The sequence below is a fragment of the Mus caroli genome, chromosome 16 (assembly GCF_900094665.2).
Source record: "Mus caroli chromosome 16, CAROLI_EIJ_v1.1, whole genome shotgun sequence".
In the NCBI taxonomy this organism is placed as follows: Eukaryota; Metazoa; Chordata; class Mammalia; order Rodentia; family Muridae; genus Mus; species Mus caroli.
The window spans coordinates 18,751,119-18,765,542 of NC_034585.1; the positions used below are offsets into that span (position 1 = coordinate 18,751,119).

At 43.8% G+C, this 14,424-nt stretch overlaps 1 protein-coding gene across 5 annotated transcripts in view; it reads left to right on the forward strand.

Moving 5' to 3' along the window:
- The window catches only part of Vps8 (VPS8 subunit of CORVET complex), a 212,540-nt gene that overhangs the window by 96,485 nt on the left and 101,631 nt on the right, over positions 1-14,424 (forward strand). For all 5 annotated transcript variants that reach the window (XM_029470466.1, XM_021184755.2, XM_029470467.1 and 2 more), the window contains 5 exons: positions 4,536-4,655; positions 5,725-5,781; positions 9,459-9,541; positions 10,457-10,541; positions 11,253-11,351. In XM_029470466.1, the coding sequence (XP_029326326.1) occupies positions 4,536-4,655; positions 5,725-5,781; positions 9,459-9,541; positions 10,457-10,541; positions 11,253-11,351 (444 nt within the window). The remainder of the gene's footprint in view (positions 1-4,535; positions 4,656-5,724; positions 5,782-9,458; positions 9,542-10,456; positions 10,542-11,252; positions 11,352-14,424) is intronic.

Genomic DNA, 14,424 nt, shown 5'->3' on the forward strand with positions numbered 1-14,424 from the left:
TTTTAGAGTAGGATTTGAAATAACTTGTTTAATGGAGCCATTTGTTGTAGCACTAGTATTATATTATGGGGTTTGGTCCTCCAGTGGTGAATGAAATATTAACGATGTGTTCTAGTGTTAAGCCTAACCTGGATGCTTGGATACAGGTTACAAGTCTCAATGTGACGATTGCTTTATTAGTATGATTGTGTGCAATGATAGAGACAGCTTAAGAAGTAATTCGTACCAGCAATCTCTGTCCTTCCCAGGCTCAGTTGGTTACTATGGCCATGCCATAAAGATGATTTGAGGACTGTCCCAGTCCAGCTTCAGAGTCAGGAAAGACTTATTTTAGGATCCATGCTGTTGCTGTAAGCGTGTGCAGAGACAGACCAGCCCCTGTCCTCTGTGTTGGCACTGCTTTTCAGAGGATTTTAGTTGTCACTTTTCATCAGCCCATAAAAAGGAGGCTACTTCCTTTTAGATTCTTTGGTCAGGAAGCTGGAATGAAAATATCCTCTAGTTATATGTAGCATAAGCACGTTGCATCTGTAGTATTCTTTGTAAAATGCAGAGCACAGTACATAAATCATCTCAGCTCAGCTATTTATGAGCCTTGTAAGATAAGAGGTGATGGCTATGGGAATAGAATTTTCATATTCTCAAATAAAACCAGTTAGATCCAGGTAGTTAATATAAAGAATTCCACCTCGATTCCCAGATAGTCTACTTATTTGTAACCCTGTCTTTTGTCTCTCTGGTATTTTTCTGTAGCTCTCTGCTAGGTCAGTTAGAATTAAATTACCCTGTGAGATAACTTAAAATGGCAGTAGTTTAACTGTGATGGGAATGTGTGGTTCTTTCTTAAGCTGGAGGTAGGCAACCTGGTCCAGGGGAGAGACTCAGACCCCAGGCACTGAGCTCGCTTTATTGTTAAACTTAGCACAGGGTTTCTGATGGTTCCGTGTGGCTGCTCAGAGCCAGCTGTTACTCTGCAGCCAGCAAGCCAGTGTCAGAAGGACATGTGTCTTTAAGGAAATGTCTTTGAATTTGTATACTATAAAACTGCTTATAATATCATGTTACCCAAGGCTGGAGCGATGGCTCAGTGGTTAAGAGCACTAACTGCTCTTCCAGAGATCCTGAGTTCAATTCCCAGCATCCACATGGTGGCTCACAACTATCTGTAATGGGATCTGATGCCCTCTTCTGGTGTGTCTGAAGACACTGACAGTGTATTCATATACATAAAATAATTTTTAAAAAATATATTATGTTATCCAGAACTTTGAAAGCTATGAAGAGAGACTAAAGCATTTTGGGTTACCATATGCTCAGCTAAAAATTAGAAGTTCTATTTATCAGCTAGGAGTGAAGAACAGATACTTGAGTGTATGTTAGTGCAATTTTACGATAAGATAGACCTGGGGACTTTATACAGAAAAGTGGTTTATTTAGCTTACAGTGTTGGAAGCTGAAAGCTTAAAATTGGGTAGTCTCACCTGATTGGCTTCCAGTAAATGTCCCCTTGGCTTTGTCATATTGTGGTGGATGGCACCATGGTGTCCATGTGTGTGAGGGAGAATCAGAGAGGTTCTGTACAGGGATCAGGCATAGCCCTTTATGACAGCCCAGCATTATCTCCTCAATGATGTCTGTGAGCATACAGCTTCTGACAACTAGACCCAAACTCCACTGTTTTCACAGAAGCCAAGCTTCCTTCCAGCTCATGCACCTTTGGGAGGAGCAAACCATACTGGAGCTATGGCCTAGCTTGGTCCACTTTGATGCTATATCCGTCAGTGATGTAATGTGACATCTACGATCCTCCGTACTTCAGTCTCTGGCTGCTCAGTAGCTGAGCATTCTGCATTCTCTTCACCCATGCGTCATCATCATGACTTATGTTCTTTCAGCCAGTCAAGCCTCTTTCCTCCTTTCTCTGCTAGATTGCTGACCGTCTTCTACATCCTCCCACAAGCTTCTACGTTGGTTAGAGCTCCTTTGTATTTTCAAGTTGCTTTGATCTGCACTTACACGTTGTATTAGATATGTTTATAGATTTTCCTGTCTCACCTTGAGCTTCATGAAGGTAGAAACTGAGGATTACTACTAATGGCATTTTTATATCAACTTTATTAATTATGTTATACTGTGTTTACTGTGCCCACCGAGGCCGGGTTGTTGTAGCACGCCCAGAGTGTGTGCTCTACCATGCCTGAGATCTGGTAGGTGTTTTTTTTTTTTTAAAGATTTATTTATTTATTATATGTAAGTACACTGTAGCTGTCTTCAGACACTCCAGAAGAGGGCACCAGATCTCGTTACGGATGGTTGTGAGCCACCATGTGGTTGCTGGGATTTGAACTCTGGACCTTCGGAAGAGCAGTCGGGTGCTCTTACCCACTGAGCCATCTCACCAGCCCTCTGGTAGGTGTTTAAGAAGCATTTATACATTAGTGAAGATGGGATTTGAATTTGTATCTATTCTAGTCTGGACGGATGATCCAGATGCAGAGACTGGAGCTCTGTAACTCCCCCAGACTGTCAGGAGGTGCTGTTCTTTCCTGCTGTTACAGTCCTTCTACTTCAGAGCAATGAAGAGAACAGAGGTCTCTGCTTTCCAGTGACAGGCTTGTGTTGAAGTGTACTTTGGCAGGAGTGTTGAGAGTAGACTGATGGGGGTAGATGGGCTTGTTATGTACTGTATGGTTGTATGTACTGTATGGTTGCACACATAGGGAAAACAACTTGAGACTAAGTGATATCCAGGAAATTTTGTAATCATGGCCTTTGAAATATTTTGGAGGAAAGCATGGAGATGTTGTAGGATGTAATCAGACATTTACTGAGTGGGCAAGAGAGTCAGTTGTGACTGGAGCTGCTCTTGTCAGGGTGTGTGTACAGGGCAGAAGGAAGGGATACAGCTCAGAAGAACACTAGATGGGCCCTGAGATTGGAATCCTAGAAAAGGGACCTTGGACACCAAGCAGGGCGGAGACTGAGCCACGGAGAGCTCTGAAGATGATGTGTATTGTGTGCAGGGAGCTGGCTGGCACCTTACATGTACAGGGAGTGCAGAACTGGAAGTGTAACTCAAGGCTGTATTTCTTGGTAATATAACTTGGCAATGACAACACACTTAACAAGCGCTGACTGTCACAGTAAAGCAGGAGGGCTTCCAAAGTAGGAAGGTTTTATAGCAGGCAAAGACTCATACTTTATGTCTCTGAATGGAGGATAAAGGGTGGAACTTGGAAGTCTTACAGTGGGTGTGCTGGATTCTAAACCCTCTCTCGTGCTAAATTTGCCCCAGTTAATTCAACATGCCAGCCCTCGACAGTACGAAATCTTCAACCACAAATGTCTGCATTCGTTCTTTGTTAATGGCAGGATTATCCACCTACTGACAATGTACAGAATGTGTCTGCTACATTTTCCATATGTAGGAACACTTGTGCGGCTGCTCTCTGCACTGGGCTTCGGCTCTCATCACTGCTGCAGTCAGGACCCCTTCCTTGGGCCCATGTGGTCCCTCACACATTGGTCTCCTGGCCCTGTAATCCCCTACTTGTACAGGATCATTTCTCCACGAACAGTCCTTATCACAATCCACTCTCCGATTCAGCCCCTCTGGTCATCCTACAGTCTGTGTCAGATGTTCCAGATTTCTGAAGCTGCCATCTGATTTATCCTCCTCCTGCTTCTACATTCCAGTGGAACTTAGGGTTTCCCTGGCAGACTCCTCTGTCTTCCAGTCCTCACACACTCCTTTGCTCTTGCTTCTCTCAGTTGATGTTTCCTTGGCAAAGGTTCCACTTAAGACTTCAGAGCTTGGCTTAGAAGCTGTTTCTTTCTTGCTTTCTCACAGATTTCTTCTGTAGCAGTGAATCTATGGTGCTGTTCTGTTGTGAGTTGCTTTTTTCTTTTTTTTTAACATTGGGCTTCTGTGATGTTTTTTTGCCTTTATAACGATATGATCTGATGACACGTCTTAGGATGTTTATCTGACTCACCTTCCTTCTTAGTTCATGATTCCAAGTGTTGCTGCTCAGTCGTCTTCTCTCTTGTGGACAGGATCCTAGCCAGGGAATGGTGTCACCCATGGTGGGCAATTAATATGATCAAGATAATCCTCCACAGGCAGGCCCAGAGGTCTGTCTCCCAGGTGATTCTAGATTCTGTCAAGTTGACAATCTATGCTTACCATCACAACTCACTCCCTGAAAGGCCCCTGTCATATTACCATACATATCACGGGGACTTGGGACATAAGTCCATCTGGAAAACAAAGCTAATCCAGAGGAATGGCTCTGACTGGAAACCTGTTGTATATGGTTGTAAAAGTCCATTCACAAGCCACCAACTGCAGGGCTGTCTGCAGATTCCACAGAAAGCAGCCACGCCAGGAAGGTGATTGTCAGTGACTTCCTTCCTGGGATTTCTTCACTGTCAGGTTATTGGATTTTTAAGCCCAAAGCAGCATTCTTTTTTTCCTTATTGATAGGTGTGCATACCAGATGGAGTATTGCTAACCAGTTTCTTTTGCTCACCAGGTTATGGTGGAGAATTCAGATTTTACCCCGTCACAAGTGGGGTGTCTTTTTACATTCCTCGCTCGTCAGCTTGCAAAGCCTGACAATACCTTGTTTGTGAACAGGACCCTCTTTGATCAAGTAAGTGACTTTACAGTGAGACCTGGAGCTGCTTTCTTCTGTTCTCTGTTCATAGACTAGACAGACTGCTGGGATCTGTGTTTAAGCTTGGGATCTGAGTAGGGATGTATGTTTTAATGGGTTATGTGATTTTTGCCCAATGCCTAGCATTATGGGGGAGTGGCTATCAATATTCTATCCTAGTAGTTATTTGGTTACTCTCAGTTGCTTAGGATTTCTTGCTTATTAGTTTGCTAACTTAATCTCTTGACTGGAAAAGATGGTCAGCAGTTAAGAGCACTGATTGCTTTTCCAGAGGCCCTGAGTTCAATTCCCAGCAACCACATGGTGGCTCACAACCATCTGTAACAAGACCTGATTCCCTTGTCTAAAGACAGCTACAGTTTATTTACATATAATAAATAAAGTAAATCTTAAAAATAAAGAAAAGAATCTCTTTCTCTGATGGTAAAGACCCTTTTGGTTGCCTGGAGAAGAGGCTGCTTTGAGAACTCTTGAGTTTGCTTATAAATAACTTTCCTTCAGGCATTTCCCAGTCCCAGTCAGAGCATCCCCTACATGCCACAAGTGGTGTGAGAACTACCTTCTGTCTAGAGAAGCCAGGGGTAATAAGGTGATGTACTGAGCAATTCTCCCACCCAGCAAAACCTCATGTGCATTCACTAAGTTTTCCAGAGGTTCTGAAGTCAGCTCATTTATCCTCATTTTTTTTCAAAAAAATCCCAGAAAGGTTAAGTAACTCATCTAAAGCCAGGATTAGGGTAGTTTTTTTTTTTTTCTTCCAACAGAAATCTTATTATGTGTAGGATAGGATTTAGATTCAAATGTCCTGACTATAGCCCATGCCTACTGACCGTGGCATCAAGCAACTCAGTAGGAAGTACTCCCAGTTATGTTTCTCAACAGTGAAGAAATCTGAATAGGACACATGCTAAATATAGGCGTCTTTGAAGCCTGATGCTCATAGTAGGCTATCTGCTGGGACAGTGCTGTCCATGCAGATGTCTGTTACAAGTGAGTGGGAATGAACTGCTGGCACTGGCTAACCGTTCCCGTTACCTTTGGCCAGGTCCTCGAGTTCCTCTGTAGCCCTGACGATGACTCCCGCCACTCTGAAAGGCAGCAGGTATGGACACTAGAACACTGTGCTGAAGACTGGGGATAGAGTCTGAGTTACTTGTGCTGTTGCTCTGATAAGGTATCCTGACAAAGGTACTTTAAGGGAGAAAGCATTTATTTGAATGCACGTGGAGCCCATCGTGGCTGGGAAGTTTTTTCTGCAGGGGCATGAGGCAGCTGGTCATGTGAACTCCAGGAGGCTGAGTGTTGGCACATTCCATCTGGGGAGCATCCTACTGCATGCAGGGCTCCATTCTGGAGACTGGAATCCACCTGCCCCCCACCCTCCCACAGTTAGTACTGGGATTGGACCTGGCTGCCACTTCTGTCCCCTTGTGCCACTTTCATGAGACGTGCTTTATTTAAAAGCCTTTACATTGAAATTATGGGTACTAAGTCAACCCGCTTAACATGGATACCACTCTTTGTAAGGTATTAAGTCACAGCAATTTACAGCTGTGACTGCTGAGTTGGCTTTCCTGGTGGCAGCACACCGCTCAGACTCAGATGAAGAGCATGGACTGGCAGCAGTGACGCTGTTAGCCAATCTTCTGTGGCCCAGTGACTGCCTCAGACAAGTTAGAGACCAGGGAGAGCAGTTTGGGTTCCTGTTAAGCTAAACAGAGAACAAGTAACAGGGAGGGAACTTTTCTGTTTACTCCTGTTTGTCTGTAGCAGTGAGGACGGGTCGTGGTGTGCATGGTGTGTGCGCACTCTCTTAGTGTACAAACCTTCCTCGACAGAAGGTGAGCTAACACAGTGGCAGTGTTTTCCAGGGCTTGGATTTAGTGTGTAGACGTGGCCAGGTCTGAACATTAAATTCAGACTACCCACAGCACCTTATCCATACTAATTACAAAGGTACCCGTTCAGATGGTTCCTCTGCGCGGGTCTTAAAGTGGTGAAGACTGATGAGATAAGTTGTTCAAGGTCACAATTCAAATTAGTACTTGGTGACTTCCTTCCCTGCTGACCCAGCGCTCCTGATACTGCTTGTCACACATCAGACTTGGTTTATGCAGTGTTTCTTAGTATTTCCCAGTGGTGTGCTCATAGACAGTAATTAGTTTCCCAAATATAGTTCCTGATATGACTGTTGCCATTTATGTAAATTTATGTAAATAAATAAGGTGGAAATAAAACATGTCAGAACTCTACTCTTTTATCAGTGGAGTGACTGTTTTGCTCAGTCAGGTAAGGGGTTGTTTTTTATTATTTTCTTTTAGTTAGTATACAAGATAATGGGTTTCACCTTGACATTTTCATATGTATGTGCAATACTGTATACCCACACATGCACACCTCCTCCAACACATAGCCCTAACTATTACCCTCTCTTGTCACTCCTTATAGGTAGCAACTTTTGAATAATAACAACAATCATAAACTGTTCCCCTTTCCCATAATAATGTAATGCCTACAGACAGATGCTGTGTGTGAGCATGAACCACAGTGTGTGTGTGTTAGAGGACAAGTTTCAGGAGTCAGGTCTCTCTTCCCACCATGTGCGACCCAGGCATTGACCTCCAGCTGGCAAGATGGGGCCAAGCCCCTCTACCAACATGCTGGCCCAGACATTCACACTCCTAACTTTAACAGCCTTATTTAATATTTTCTCTACTTTCTTTGTCAGGGACTGACAAGTTATCGCTGTCAAGGAACCAAAAGTAAACATTTTAGGTTGTGTAGGCCACAAATGGGTCCTGTCTTCTTTTCTTTGCTTGATTGTTTTTACAGCCCTTCAAAAAGTAGGATTTTAAATAGCATTTCAATGATCTGTAGGGATCCTATGATGGCTTACTTAATCTTCTGATGTGTTGTCAGTAAACACAGAGCTGGAAGATGCCTAGCTGCGCACCTGTGTGCTGCCTCCACCATCCAGATGCAGCTGCAGCAGGCTTAAACAGCCCCAAGAGCAGACAGAGCAGCAAAATACGATTTAATAATAGGAAATGATGATTTTTTTAGTTTCATTATTGTTGTTTTTAATGCATATAGTAACAAATTAGTTTAATGTTTAATAATACTGAATAACTTGCTTACAAAAATCCCTGGTGATGACAGCCAGGCTGAGTTGGTAGGACTGGCTTCAACTCATTCCATTATTTTATTCCAAACTGACACACCGAGTAGGCTTCATGCCACCTTTATTGTATGTGACAGTGCATTCCAGTGCTCCAAATGGATTAAATTTGGGCCTTGAATAGAAAATTTGGATCAGTTTTGTTCAACATCAAAATAATAAACAAAATGTTCCTGCTGAAGGTCCTTTGCACTCTGACAAGGGTCCCATTGCTCTCCTGCAGCCTGAGGCCCTAGCTGCACTGTTGTCTTGCTCACAGTTTATCTTTGGCTACTGTCGTGAAAGTGATGTGAGAGTCAATATTTTTTGGCTTTTCTTGTTTTTATTTTATCTTTGTTTTTGAGACAAGGTTTTGCTCTGTTGCCCAAGCTAGCCTAGAATTTATGATCTCCTGCCTCAGCATCCTGGATTAAAATGTCCCCTTGTGGCCCAGGCTGGCCTTGAACTCACTGTGTAGCTGAGCATGACCTTGAATTCTTGATCCTTCTGAATTGGAGGACTGTAAGCAAGTGATGCCAACTCTAGTTTTATGCACTGCTGGGGATCAGACTCAGAATCTCATGACCGCTAGGCAAGTCTCCTACCAACAGCCCTGGGATTCACCATTGTAAGTCTTAAGGCCAATGGCACGAACTCCATTCCACAGTCTCCAGATGATCCACCGTCCCAAACGGAGCTGTAATCCCCTTGAGCAGCAGTTCCATGTTCTTCCACTTCCAGGCTCCCAGTCACAGCCTTTATTTCCTCTCTGTTCTGCTCTTCATGTAAATTTAGGCATTTAGTATTTGTTGTGCATCCGTTTGGCCTTGATTTCATGAGCATAGAATCTTTAAGGTTTATTCATATTGTACCATACATCCAACCTTTCTGTTTTGAAACCAAATAATGTTAATTCATGTGTGTGTGTGTGTGTGTGTGTGAGAGAGAGAGAGAGAGACCCTAATTATCTATTCATCCTTGATAGACATTTGAATTGTTTTGAATTGTTCTTACCTTTGTACGTTTTGAGAGTTGCTAATAGACACCCCCCCCCCCACACACACACACAAACCTATGTTTAATTAAAATTATTAGTGTGTAAAGCGGGGCACTGTCTGTGGAATGGATTTAAAAAACCATAAGGCATAAAAGTACCAGACCAAAACTAACTGCTTAGGGCCAGGGAGATGGCACAGTGGATAAGAGAACTGGCACTCTTGCAGAGCACCAAGCAACCATGCAGAGGGTTCCTAGCATCCATGGTGCTCACGGCCATCTGTAACTCCACTTCCAGGGCATCCAACGCCCTCTTGTGTCATCTGCAGTCTCTGGGTGTACATACTTGGAGCATGTGCATGAAGGCAAACAAGCAACTTCTTAGAAAAGCATGAGGGGCATTTAGAGGTTAGTGTGAGTGTTGGGGCTATACCTGGAAACACCGTGCTGTCCCTTTCCTATGTGAAGAGCAGAGTCATCATATGGCAGTGAGTGCAGCCCCAAATACCACCAAGTGGTAAGACACAGGAAGGAGGTTATGGGCTGCATGGCTGCATGAACTGTTAGAGAACTGGTACATAAAGCAATTCTCAAAGTGTTTTTTCTCATTTGTTTTAAATCTTCAGGTCCTTTTAGAATTGCTGCAGGCCGGAGGCATAGTTCAGTTTGAAGAGAGTCGGCTCATCCGCATGGCAGAAAAGGCAGAATTGTGAGCTGTTTTGAAGCTGTATATTAATTTTCCGTAGTTCTGTTATTCTCTAACATGAAACCTAGTTTATTTTGCATCTCTGCTATGTTAACTAAGAAAGGGCATACCAATAACAGTAACAAAAACATAAGCTTGGGAGAGTTCGGGTTTTTGTTTTTTGTTTTTTGCTTTTTGTTTTTGCTTTCACATGAACTCTGAAAATTAGCAAAATTTACAGAATTGTCTTAACCTGAAAGTGAAGAAGCAGTCTTCACCTTATTTATATATGTATCTGTTTATTTTTGGTGTTTTGAGACGGGTGTTCACTGTACAGCCCCAGGCTGTGCTAGAATGTGCTCTGTATGACTTGTGTTTGTCATATTGCTGTCTCTGCCTCCCCAGTGCTGGCCCCATGGACATACCGGGCTTCAGATATAATGTGTGTGGTGTTTGTTAGATTGTGACAGTTATGCTCAGAAGGAATGATATAACAGAAGATACAATGTGCCAACACATATTCACCTTGTTTGTTGTATCTAGTTTTCAACAAAGAAACTTAATATATAAATATTTGCAAACTACTGATACTAGCACCAGTTGTTTCTTAGTTGACACATTGTCTCTTTAAGGCTTTTGTAAAACATAGCATTCAGCAGCATCTTCAGTCAGTAGGAGAGAGGCAGGCTCTCCTCTCTGGTAGATACATATTTTTATCTGAAATGCCTGGGACCAGATTCTGGAGGGCTTGTAGTGTTTAGACATTTGCATATGCTTTACTGTGTTCCTGATGTGAGATTCCAAGTCTGAGGCACCCTTGGATTAGAATTCTTAGACTTGTATTTACCACCAGACATGGCACTATTCCCTTTTCACGAGTTTAAGTAAAGTTCGCTACCGGCCTGTTTGGCAGCTGAAGCTTGTCCTCTCCCATTCCAGCTATCAAATCTGTGAATTTATGTATGAGCGAGAACACCAGTATGACAAGATCATTGACTGCTACCTGCACGACCCGTTGAGAGAGGTCAGCTTAAAGCCTGCTTCACCCCCTTTTCCACCCCCGCTCTCTCTCTCCCAGCCACATTCACTTTTGTGGAGTTTCTGCTATAAGTAGAGTCTATATTGCTAATTAAATTGAAGTTCCTGTAGTTTGAGTGTGTAACCCAGTGATAGACACTGGTAGTAACCAAATGTAGAACTAACTGTCATGCCAGGGAAGAGGGCTGGGTGTGGCTCGGGGATGACAAGGGACTGAGTTATAGAGAGCAAGCAGAGGCTGGGGTGTAACTGACCTTTGACATCAGAGAATGAGCTCTAAGGTAGGGAGGGGTGGACATGAAAGTTCCGAAGCAGGGAGCTGAGTGGAGATCACATGGATAAATGAGAATCAGCACAGAGGGAGCATGGTTGACAAGGGCAAGAGGGATTTGAGATGGAATTGGGAATGTGGACAGACAGACAGCTATTACCCACAATAAAAGTATGCTCTACAGTTAGGACACTGAGGGTCAGCAGATTGGGATCAAGTTTAAGTGGAAAGAATTTAGAACTTCTAGGAGTCCACCTGTGCTGTGAGTTCTTCTCCTCTAGTGCCAGTTTCCATAAACTATCTCCAAATCCAAGAGGGTTTTCATCTCCTCATAGATGATGTTTATGGAGACTGATACTCATAGCAGCCGTCACTGAATTCTGATTGACTGAAGGATGAATGAATGCATTGTCTTGTGCTCCACAGGAAGAAGTCTTCAATTATATCCACAACATCTTATCTATTCCTGGTCACAGTGCTGAGGAGAAGCAGTCTGTGTGGCAGAAAGCAATGAATCATATGGAGGTACGGACTCCAAATCCTTAAAAGTAATTTTGACAATTTCATGTTTATATAATGAATTTTAGTCATTTTGTGCCTCTTTCTCCTCCCACCCCCTCCCTCTCTCACTAGAACCTTCCTCTTCCTCCTGTCATGTCTTCTTCTTGTGTGTGCCCCACTGAGTGTCCAGGTGTGGGTGAGAGGTCATTTACTGGAGCAATAACTAACTGTACCACTGAAGAAAGTAACACTTCTCCCACAACTACCATTGCTGCCCATAGTCTCTAAGGGGGACGGAGCCTCATGGGCCCCTCCTCCACCCAGCTTGAAAATGATGGGCTCAGTGTGGTACAGACAGGCACAGCTGCAGGGAGTGCATGAGTACATCCGCTGTGTCAGGTCCAGAAGATGTCTTTCTCCCCCTCCCCTGGTTCTCATATCCTCCGCCCCCTTTTCTGTGGGTTCCTGAGCCATGGAGGGGGTGGTATAGCATCCCGTGTAGGACTGAGCATGCCTGCACCACTTGTTATCAGCACTGCCGCCAGCTGGGTTTCTGCATGAACTCTACCTGCTGCAGGGAGAAGATTCACTAATGAAGGGAGGGCTCAGCACTATCTCCAGGGTTCTGCCAGAGCTGCGACTGAAGTATGGCACATTGCCTACCTCAGTGGCAGCAGGGCCCATCACACCTTTAAACCTTTACCATTTGAAAGGCTGTTCTCCAGGTTAACTTTTGCTAAGAAAGCATCAGCAGATGCTACAGGAGTTTGCCTCAACTCTTGGACTCTTCAGTAAGATACAGAGAATTCACGAAGATACAGAGAACATTAAACTGTTAAAAACAAATGCCAAGTGGGAAGGTGGTTCACACGATATAAGGCTGGTTATTTGATGTGACATCTGAATACTCATGGGCATACACACACACACACATACACCAAATACGTACACATGCAGATATCTATTTTTAAAAAGAGAAAAATGTACTCACAAAGGCTGGCGTGTTTTGCCCCTAATGTCTGGAGTCTACCATTTCCCTGCATCTTTTGCTCTGGCTAACACCATCCTCTCTCTGATTAGGTTTAGAATGCCCCTCTCTAGAGCTGCTCAGAATTGATTCAGCTAGTTTATTTCTTTTTGAAATTTGTTCAAGGCCTGATTGATCTCAACTTTCTAGAATAGTCTGTTGTCCCAAGGTAAAGAGACAGCTTATAAAGGCCAGAGCCTCTTGTCCTGCCTCCACAGACCAAGCGTAAAGTGAGAGTCTTAGAGTCCCTCCTCCAGCTCCCTGACCCCTGCTCTCACAGCAGTGACATCATTGCACTGTTTATGCACTGAGGATGAAAATATTGTTATATTTAGAAAGGCCATGAGTCTGATCGGCACCTTAGGGGAATCATCTGTTGGAAGACTGGTTCTCGGTCCTGGGGATGTGTGGTCTCAGAGATGGTCACACTGTCATATGTGGGGCTGAGAACATGGTGTATGTTATTGAATGAAACCAGCTTCCTGCTAGCAGTACCAGTGTGTCTCAGGGAAAGAAAAAACCCTTTTCTTTTTCCTCACTCTCCTTGAGTCTCCATAGTACCTCTCAGGCTCCTTCTTTTGACTTCATCTGCATCACGCAGTGTACCTGCATTCCAGAAATCCAAATGAGGTCATGTCTATTTGCTGCGTGTGGAATGTGCTGACTGCGTCCGTGAGCAGAGGGCTCCCGTGGGAACCGGGCAGCAGGAAGCATCCTGCCGTGCAGTCGCTCCTCCTGGCTGTGTCTCCTCACATCTGTACTTCTTTTCACCTTAGGCTTTAAAGCCATGCACGTAAACTTTTGGCGTTTTTCAGTGCTGGAGAGATGGCTCCCTGGCTAAGAGCACTGCAGCTCTTCAAGAGGACACCAGTTTGGTTCCCAGCACTGTTGGGCTGCTCACAGCTGTGTAATTACAGCTCCAGAAGAGTAAACCTTTGCGGTCACATGCACACACATGGCATCCACTCACGCAGACACATAAATAAGAATAACTCTTTAAAAATATATGGAAGTTTTGGCGAATATAAATGTAATATAAATACAACAAGAATATTACAGTGAGATTATGCACAGTATAAACTTAGATCCTTGGGGAGTCGTCTGAACCTTTATTATTATTTTTTTGACAATCTAATGCAGGATGTTATTAATGCCATTAGCACATGCCTCTTAATACTGTAACATGTATCATATGGAAATTTACAATAGTTTCAGAGATCCATGGACCCCTAAGAAGATTCTTAGAATGGATCTCTGTTGAATTCATGGAGCCCTGTGTATCCTAGAGAAGAGACTGTCAGGGATCATGCACCTGCAGTACTTGGAGGGCTGAGAAAGCCCAGGTAGCTGGACCCTGCTCCTGACCTCGCCAACCATGCAGCAGTCACTGCTGTGCCATTTGGTCTCTCTGGGGCTTTGCTTTGTTTTTTATTTTCCTATAGTTTGCTGTGGTAGTGAGTTCTTGTCTTAGTCCCTTGTGATCGATCAGACAGAATACAAGAAATAGAAATTGATGGATTCTGTTTTTTAACCTACTATGCTAATCTGGGTCTTTTCCTTGGAGAATTGAGGCCATTAACACTTAGTAATTATTGAAAGGTATGCATTAATTCTTTTCCTTTTGTGGTTTTTGTAATGCTTGGGGCTCTTCTACTTGCTTTGCTTGCCTGTGGTTCTAGTGCAGCTGATTCTTCCAATGGCTTCGGTGCTGTTTCCTTTTCTCTTCGGTGTGAAGGGTGCCTTCAGGTATCTCCCGTAGAGTGACCCTGGTGCTCATGGTTTCCTTTTCTCTTCAGTGTGAAGGGTGCCTTCAGGTATCTCCCGTAGAGTGACCCTAGTGCTCATGAGTTTGCTTTATGTCTATCATGGAAACTATTTCTGTGTCCTTGGTTCTAGTTAGGTCTCTGTTGCTGTGATAGAACACTGAACAAAGACAACTTGGGCAAGAAAAGGGTTCATCTGATTTGTAGGCTGTAATACCTCACTGGGAAGCTAAGGCAGAAGCTTGCAGCAAGAACCAAGACAGAGCCCAGGGGGAAGCACTGCTTACTGACCGTCCTCCCCAGGGAT